This window comes from Thunnus maccoyii, chromosome 11 (assembly GCF_910596095.1).
Source record: "Thunnus maccoyii chromosome 11, fThuMac1.1, whole genome shotgun sequence".
NCBI lineage: Eukaryota > Metazoa > Chordata > Actinopteri > Scombriformes > Scombridae > Thunnus > Thunnus maccoyii.
This window is the reverse complement of record NC_056543.1, coordinates 28529149-28538567: the sequence shown is the minus strand read 5'-3', so window position 1 is coordinate 28538567 and position 9419 is coordinate 28529149. Positions and strand designations below refer to the sequence as shown.

Below are 9419 nucleotides of genomic sequence, written 5' to 3'. Positions count from 1 at the left end.
ACCAATATTCTGCCCCGTCATGTGTTGTGTGTTAACAGGACTGGACAAAACACTAGAAAATGTCCTTTGATATGCACATAGATATTTGAATATTTATAATATACATATAATATAAAATATTTGAATGATGAAACTGACACTGGAGATCATTTGAGGTTTTTTTTTTATTATTATTTCTTATTTTTATTGTTGGTCAGTCACTACATGAGTCATTACATTCAGTGTGTTATAAGAAGACAGGCAGTGAAAGTCACTGTGGAGTATCACCTTTTCCAAAACTAGTGACTAACAAGCTTTAAAGTGTTTGACTCTTTATCGCTTCCTCTTTTTTTTTTTTTTTTTTACAGTGCAGTATGACATCATTTACCAGGTACAAAACCAGTATAGGCTACATTATGCACAACACAACACACTAACAACAGACGTTTTTTGACAAATCATCACTTCGGTAACTAAATAACTGTCTTATCATCCTATCTGCTGATTTACAGGGAAACTGTCTCACCTTCATCACACATCATGGCGCCTAAAAAGGAGTCAGAGGTAAAGACTTGAACACTGAGCACTGACACTGAGGTGATGGGAGTGTGTGTGTGTGTGTGTGTTCTGCTTGTATGTTGTTGTTGACATTAGTCTATTTTCCTGTATTTAAAAATACACACAGACATGACATTTTGTACATTTACAGCTCAGCAGGTTTTTTTTTCCTTCTCTGTCTTCATAATGATGGTAAGTTTTTGACATTTTGAGAAACATGAATATCATGAGTATATATATATACACACACACACAGTCGTACACTTTCTGAATGAACACAAACTCTGTCTTTTCACTGTTGGACTTCATTAGCAGCCACACACACACACAAACCACACACTCTTACTGCACACACATGCACACTACAGTGTTTTCTTTCTCTCTTTCTCATCCCTTTTTCTTTCCTTCTTCCCTTCTCTTATTTTCCTTCATTCTTTTTCTATATTTCTTCTTCTTTGATTTTTTTTCTCGTTTTTCCCTTTTTCAAAATTTGATGATCATCCCTTCTTGTCCTTACTACTCTCTGTAGAGTTTGTCCTCCTTCTGCCATTTCTACTTTTACAGTTTTTCTGTTCTCTGCCATTTCACTTCTTCTAATTGAAAACGCACTTTTTTAGTACTCTAATATTCCTTTGGGGACTCACACCCCATGCACAGGGACCCCTGCGCGCGACACGACACACACACACACACACACACACACACACACACACACACACACACACACACACACACACACACACACACTTTGGACTGTGCTGTGGTTTTTCCATCTCGGTGTTTACCTGGGAACGGAGCGTATCCTTGCTCAGTTTATTTCCCTTTGGTCCTTTTTTTCTGTTGGCATAAGCAGCTGACAGAATATAAATAAAAATATATGGACTACATATACACACAGCACCAGGCTGTAAATCACAGCGACCTGTTAGCATTGTGACAAATGCGTGTTGCTGATATCGGTGTGGTGTAATAAGTAGCCTGTTTTAATATGAAAGCGAGACCGTAACTGAACCGTTTTATGCGCAGAAATAAAAACTTTAATAGAGTCGTTATAAATGTTACTTTTTAAAGAAATCTTGCTAAATGGAAATGGTGTCACATGGAAACAGTCTGGGTAGAAAAATAAAAATAAATACGAGACATTTTACTGATGTTGACCTTAGAAGGTGTGCATGCAGTCAGCAGTGCAGGAAACCAGTAAACCTGAAGCCTCTCAATCTTCTCTGATCTGAACCTACTGATCTAACACACACAGTCATTACTCCATCAAATATGTCTTTATTGCGTTATTACACACTGAGACGCGATATATTTCATGTGGAATATGATCATGCGCATTTTTCCTCTGAATTAATAAAGAATATCTATAAAATGTGCGTGCATTTGTGTGTAGGACATATCTGGAGTTGTATCTCTTTCTGCTATTTTTGACTTTAAATATTCCTAAAGAGACTTCAGCTGTCGTTAATTAATCTTTTTTTTATATAATTTGTATAATTTGATTAAAGGATCATTTCGGTTCTTGCGGATTCAGGAGCTGAGAGGCGGAGATGTTCAATTTAAATCACGTTTCTCAGCACGCAGCTCAGTGAACTTGAAGATAGCTCGTCATGGACACTTGTCTTTTGTCATTTTTAATTGTATGTGGTAGTTTTTTTTTTTTTTTTTTTTTTTACGGTGTAGGCTCTAGCTGCATTATATTTTGATGACATCTGCTTCGCATCGGTTTAAAGTTTATTTGGCTTCGCAAAATTAAAGAAATGCACATACTCGGAAATCATTTTCATTCATGGTGGAAAATCGTAAAGATTCGTGTCTTATTAAAGGTTTTTTCCCCCCCCTTCCTGACATACTAGATTGGTCTGGAGTGCTTTGAATTAAAATATATTCAGTTGTAAAAACGTCTTTATAAAAATCTGTTTAATGGTGTAAGAAAAACTCGCTGATAAACAAAACATATGCACACTCATTTCTTTGCGCATATGATTGTTATTTCCTGCTTTGATGTTTGTTTTTTTGTCTTCTTCGTGTTTTTACCCCCCGGCTCGCTAACCCTTGAGGAAAGTGTCCTGGTAAAACAAAGCAGCCTCTTTATGTATAAACGCGTTATCCCCTCTCCTTTCAATACACACATGTGAGGTGTAAAAGGTGAACTATGACCTCATCACACAGCAGCACAATTTCTTCTTTTAAACGCGCAAACAGCCGCACTATAGACCAACCGGATTTTGCATTGTACAAGTAAAAATGAGAGTCAGGTGTAGGATCTGTGCACACGGGCCTCTAACATCCTCACCTCTTCAGTCAGTGTGTGCGGCTCCTGCAGTTGCTCTCCACACTATATTTAGAGCGTTTATTCCTGCGTGCAGAGGAATCGGTATCCTTGGCCCGGGGCTGAAGGCGCTGAAACAACCCAAGAGCCGCTGTCAGTTCGGATGCTTTACTGCTCGCTGCATGCTTTATTTCCAGGGGTCAGGCGAGGTCAAGAGCTTTCTTTTACTAATTGAATATTAACGGCGCGTTTCGGCGTTTCCGCCCATCTTCCACGTGTCTGTCTGCTAGGTTGGAGTCAGAAAACAAAGTGGTTCCTGAGACGGATTTGAATCCAAGCAGTCCTCGGTTTGGGGAAAAAAAAAGTAACTAACAAAAAAAAAAAAAAAAAGAAAAAACAGACAGTTAGAGGAGAAATTGCATTTTTTGACTGTCAGAGGAATAGAGGAAGAGGAAGGAGTTTGTGAGAAAATATTCGAAGGAGTTGAAGCCGATGTAAAAGTTTCTATACAAGCCTCTGGAGATATTTTTTCTCATTTTGGAAAACAAGAGAATCCACCCGTTCAGAAGTGGCCTTCATGCTTCAGTTTTAGGTGAATAAGATGCCTTCGGTGCTATAATTGGGATCTAAACAGCAAACAGTTGGTTTTAGTTTTTACTGCTTGTGTTTAACGAGTTTCCTCCCACAGGGATTTAACAACCCCCCCCTCCACACACCCCCCCACACCCCCATATATACTGTACACATAGGCTACACACACCAGCACCAAGATTATTTACCACTTGTTTACCTCGCCAGAACTTTACGAACAACAAAACCATTCACATTTTGTAAAAGATAATTATTGTAGTATAATAAACTTCAAATCAAATTGTATTCAAATCATTTTAAACTGCCAGCGTCGTCCGTAATTAGTCCCAAAGATTTACAGTTCGTCTGATTGGCGACTGAATAATTGTTAGTCGATGTCAAATATATTTCAGTCTCAGCGAGCAGTGACATTATTTCCATTAAATCTTCAGCAGAATGATGGAAGGTAACAGTGTTAACCTTCAGAGGCTTCCACTTATGAAAAGTCAGCATATAATCCACTTATTGTGTGAAGGTTGCCCTGATGACGGAAAGTGTCAGTACTTTACCACCACACAGCGCATTTCAGAGACCTGAACGCTCCTACAGCATATTTCTAAATATGATTCCAGCCGGTAAAATATTCCAACAATATTCCAGCTATAAAAGTGTTTTTGTACGTGTATATTTCTCTCTCCTGTAGCGTAAATTGTTACTATGTTTTTAAATTTATTCCAGCGGTTTTTTTTTTTTCCCGTCTTTGCTGAGTCATAATCCAGATGGTCAATATTCATTTCATTCTCATTTGACAAATGAACAGCAGTGACCTTTACAGAGTTTCATTTTGCGGTGACGCAGGTTGAGTTGAGGCCTGCTCGGTGCAGACAGCAGCCTTCACCTCCCTCTGTCGGATCATCCTCTGCTCTTCTCTCCCGATCAGCTTCCTCTTCCTCAGCATCAGGCCTGATGGCTTCACTGACCGAAGGCTCACTGAAGCGCCTCCGATATTTGTGAAAAGCGATATTTGAAAAGCGATAATGTTTAAGAGTTTGATCAAAACCTGTTGCAACAATAACACCTGACATTATTATTATTACTGAGAGTTTTAGTAGTAGTGTTATTATTAGTAGAATTATGTTACATCAGAGCTGACAATGCTATTACAATATCAAAAATCATCTTTGCCTTTGATCCAAATCCAAATATTTCGTTCTTACTCAGCCAAAACAACATCAAGCACAAAAATGTATTTAGATTTTTTCATAGTGTCATTGATTATTAATTAATCGAATAACTGCACTCTGACTCTATATGTTATTTCAAGGTCATTTTTTCTCCGTTAGTAGTTTCGTCGATGTACAATGATCGAGTAAAATGCACGACTAATAAATAATAACCGATGCAATTAATGAGTATACAGCTGACAGAACCTTAGTAGAATTATAAATTATAGAATTATACACCGAGCGTTTCTATACTTGAAGCTAATTTGATAATATCCATATAAACGCTCTAAACGCACCATTTTAATGTTTTCTGTTACCGACCTGCAGATCTGCTGAAATAAGTGCTCAACAAGCCGAGCAAAGCCAAACCATTTCACTTGCTAATCTTCTCGTTCATTTTTGCGTCCCACCGTGCAGCTCTCAGATCAGCCCACCTGTCCTGCTGCAGCTCTGCTGTGGCTCCTCAGCTGTCGGGTGACACAATGAAGCTGTAATGTGACTTTTCCTCCAATCCCTGGTAATGATGGAATCAGCGGCTCAGGCATACTTTGTGAAAAGACACATTAAAATGACTTTGGGGTGTTCGCCATGAGGTGCAGGCCTCGCATGCACCGGCCATGGCTGACAGTCCAAGACCTTAATGATCCACCTTCAGTGAAGAAGTGAAGCGAAGCTTCAGGATCAGAGTGTCACAGAGGAGATACAACAAGGCTGGTGAGGTCGTGAATTATGCATTTATTTCATAATTCAACTCAAACGGACACTATTTTATTATTTTATGATGCTGTTTGCAGACACATTCTGCATTTGTAGCAGATGTTTAATGAGAATAAGATAATAAGCTAATGTATTTTTCTATATGCTAGCCTATATTATAGAGATACTTCTTTTAGTCTGCAATCTGGGTGACGGTTCCTCTTCCAGGACGCGCGTCTCCCTCAGCTGCCATTGGTCCAAACACTTTGTCTCGCTGTCTTTCCTAACTTCTCATTGGACGCGCAGGTTTGACGGGGAGCAGGAGGGCCGCCCTCTGCGCCTGGAAAAATACTCCTCCAGAAGTGAGTATCAATCAGAGAGAAGTTGGAGGGACAGAAAGAGAAAAAGAAAGACGCGGAGTGGAAGGACGGAGAGACGCGCAAAGCGGCAGACCGCATCAAAACTGTTGATCTCATGCGCAGCCAGGATGGCACAGTCTGCCTTCAAAAGTTTGACGCGGCGTTTCTAGTCACAGTTGGGATTACTTTGGACACTCGGTGAGTTTGTGCCCCGCTGTAAACACTGACGTGTGCCTTATTTATTGTTTTGCTTCGCTGCGTTGGACGGACGGAGCGGGTTTTTCGCCGCGTCCCCCCCTTCGGGTGGATTTGAGAGAAATGAGTGAGAGGAGGCGATCTGCCGCAGCTCTGAGCTCTAGAGCCCACGCTTTTTCCGTGGAAGCCCTGATCGGCTCCAACAAGAAGAGGAAGCTCCGGGGCTGGGAGGAGAAGGAGCTGGAGTTGTCCATGGAGAGCCTCGCCACGGACGGAGAGGACCCGGCGCACTGTCTGGATATGGACCCGGGTCAGTGCGCAGACATGCACCACATCGCTCAAATGTCCGGATCTCCGTTATATCACTGCAGCGCAAAGCAAACCCACGAGTCCTGAGTCAAAACATGGCTCCACGTTCAATGACCCAACCCACGACGGTTCATGTAGGCTCCATGTGTATATGGAGTCTTTCTTCTTTAAACCAAGTGAGAGATTCTGTTCAGTGATTCAGCTCAGCTGCAGCGCTGTTAAGAAGAAAAAGTTTTACTGTTGTAGATGTAGCATATAAACCTGATGCATGCAGGCCTGTAGGGAAAGTCAGTCGTGCTGCTCTGCTGTAGGAATATGATACTGAATATGAATCAAGAAAATTAAAAGGAGATAATTTGCTTCTGAGCCAAATCCAACCATCAAAACAGCTTTCAAAAATAATTTGAGGCTCCACATTAGACCAGATGACGTAAACGTGTCTTTTTTGTCATGGTGGGTTGGCTTCTCCAAGTTTTGACTCAGGACTGGTGGATTATAATAAGATAAAGAAATATGATATATACGACATGATGAAAACACTTTAACGAGTCAAGGGGTCAAGTTGTGTTGCTGCTCACTTTCAGCATGAGTTTGGCTGCAGGCCTGCAGACAGGCCTCGTCTTGTTGTACGGAGGCACAGAGTCAAATAAATGATCTAATCTGATTCGTTCATCTTCAAAGAGGAGTAAACCTTAGATAATATTTAGAAAGATATCCTCTCACTGCTAAATAATAAACTCCAGGCCTCACGCGGCCTCGGAAGTAGATGCGTGCGGAGTAGAAGCGTCCGTCTTGCTCCACAGAATCTCCAATATTTTCAAGGTATGAACGCGCTCTAAGAACTTCTAGGTAAAATTCAAGTCTTTATTCATGAGGAATATATATTTAGAGTTTGAGAGATATGAGACAAAGTAAAACTGTACTCCAGTAAATCAACGATGAGCCAAACAAGGCCTCTGCGTAAAATATGTTTAGATTAGACACAGTAATACCTTCTTTAAATACACAGTGTGTAAAAAAAAAAAGACATACAAGAAATCACATAAAGTTAAATTAAGTGAAATAATTTAGCAGGAAAAAAACGAGGAATTTAAGGGTTTTTGTTTACTGGGTTGATGTGGAAGAAATGACCCATCGTGAAAAACAAGATAAGTGGTGCCATGTTGTTTAAGCAGTTTTAAAATTCATTTAGACTATAACAAACATGCACATATGAAAACCGGCAATTTTCGGGCAAAACTGCATTTTTTATGTGAGCATTTCATTTATATTTTGTGGCAATTTTAGAATTCACGGCTTATTTGCATCACCATGAACGTAATAAAATGTTTTAGCATGTAGGGTTCAGTATTACTGACATTTGTGAAATTAATCAACTACAGGTGTAATCCAATATTCAAGCTTGGCTCTTTCATCATAAACTACTTGGATTTGAGTGTTTGGAGATGATATTGAGATATTCTTTGGACTCATACTGAGATTCACATATAAACCTGCTGCGCCGCTGAGAAGTAACATCAGACCTGACGTGACTTTTAACCTCGATGCTTCTTCGCTTTGAGCTCAGACACTTTGGCTTCTTCTTAAACTGACAGATACACAGCTGCACGTCCTGCTTGACACACAGTTTAGAGCATTTTGGACATTATTCTTTTTTAAAAATTCAATATAATTCAGTCCAAACAATGTTCGAGGACGATCTGAGTTCGGTGCTCTACATTTTTGATTTAAAGAAACTTGAATCATCACTTTAGGGATCATGTACCCAAATGAGATCAGTTCTTATTTATTAAATATATTTGTCTTGAAATATACTAATCATATTATCTTGTACATCATAGGTCACCAAATATTTGTAGAAATGTAGAAACAGGCAGAGATGAATCCTCCCTGTGTCTGTGTGCTGCAGTCTCAGGCCGGCGCTAAATCCCGCTGCCTGCTGCAATCTGACCTCCGGGGCGCAGCGTCTTTACGCACGGCTCCACTCCGGTCTGAAAAGTCCTGTAACTGATTTAAAAGTCAAACTGTAAATAATGAAAAAAAGAAGGATAAATCATTAGGCGAAGTGTGTGAGGAGGGGGATTTTGTAGCAGGGAGTCCCATGGGAAGATTGTTATTGTTGGTATTAAAGTGCAGAACTGTCTCTGTTGGAGTTAAATGGGGGAGATGAAACCAAACCTTGATTACAATGTTGCCAATGGCAAACAGCTTGTTTGTGCGTGCTTTAAAAGGTCAAAATAATTAACAATAATTAAGGCTTAGACATCATTAAACAACCCCTCAGTCATTTTATATTCTTTTTTGGTTGTGTGGGGCAGAAAAGTCATTCTATTCATCTTCTCCCAGGATTCGTCCTGTGTAGTTTCAGAGTTCTTGGCTGAATTAATAACCCAGTTCCCGGCTCCTCGCTCCCCCCCTCCCAAACCCCCCACCCCCGGTTCCACTCATTAGCAGTCGGGTTCTTGGCAGGTTCAGCGGGTCCTGCTCGGGTCCTAAAGCCTCCGCTTTGGCGCGTCGGGCGGCGGTGACCGAGAACAGCGAGTCTCTGTGGTCAGATTGTGTGGTTTAGAGGAATCCTTAACAGAGTGATTTTATTTTTACTCAACTCCAGGCTAGGTTGGAAGCCGGCTGGTCGTATAACACGTTTATTAGCCTTAAAGACAAGGGCAGGACTGAGACATGCACAGGCTCTGAACTGAGTTCGCATTTAATGGTCTGCCTGTAAGAGCTGAACAGTTCAGTAAGCACAGAAAATGTAATAGTTTTGTTAGACTTCACAAAACTACTACAACCACATTTCCATAATAGTTATCCTTAAAGACAAAAATTAATAAGTTAAACTACATTCAATATAACTCTATATTTAATGCCACCGATCAAAGGCCTGACACATTTACAAGGTGACATTTTTCGCTTTTACGCACAGATTACGCACAGAACTAATTCACTACAAACACCTGATGTTTCACCAGGCAGGTGCTAATTAAAATCTGTTAAGATTACAGCATAATATCAGTTTAAATTCAATTAAAAGCTGATTCTTTCACTTCTGTAAAGACTCGTTATTCGGTCCATTTTGAGCATGCAGGCTGATAAAAGAGATGCTTATATGAGCGGGACTGAAGCTTTTACTTCTTCCTTCGTGCCTGAGTCTCCATCAGTGCAGAGGGAACAGGTGCGTTCACTGAGTGGATTGGGTTACTCCCTGATTTCATGGTTGGCAGGTTGCTACTGTCCCCTTCAGAAAAGGTGTTG

General features: G+C 40.4%; 1 protein-coding gene across 2 annotated transcripts in view; it reads left to right on the top strand.

Moving 5' to 3' along the window:
• Window positions 1–484: 484 nt before the first annotated feature.
• tbx15 (T-box transcription factor 15) overlaps window positions 485–9419 on the top strand; it is a 44203-nt gene continuing 35268 nt past the window's right edge. Inside the window, exon 1 of one of the 2 annotated variants that reach the window (XM_042426582.1) lies at window positions 485–543. Coding sequence is in view for 1 of the 2 variants with exons in the window: in XM_042426581.1 (XP_042282515.1) it covers window positions 5979–6165 (187 nt within the window). In the remaining variant the exon portion in view is untranslated. Of the gene's footprint in view, window positions 544–5700; window positions 6166–9419 lie in introns of those variants that run through there. The other variant, XM_042426581.1, reaches the window with a different exon arrangement.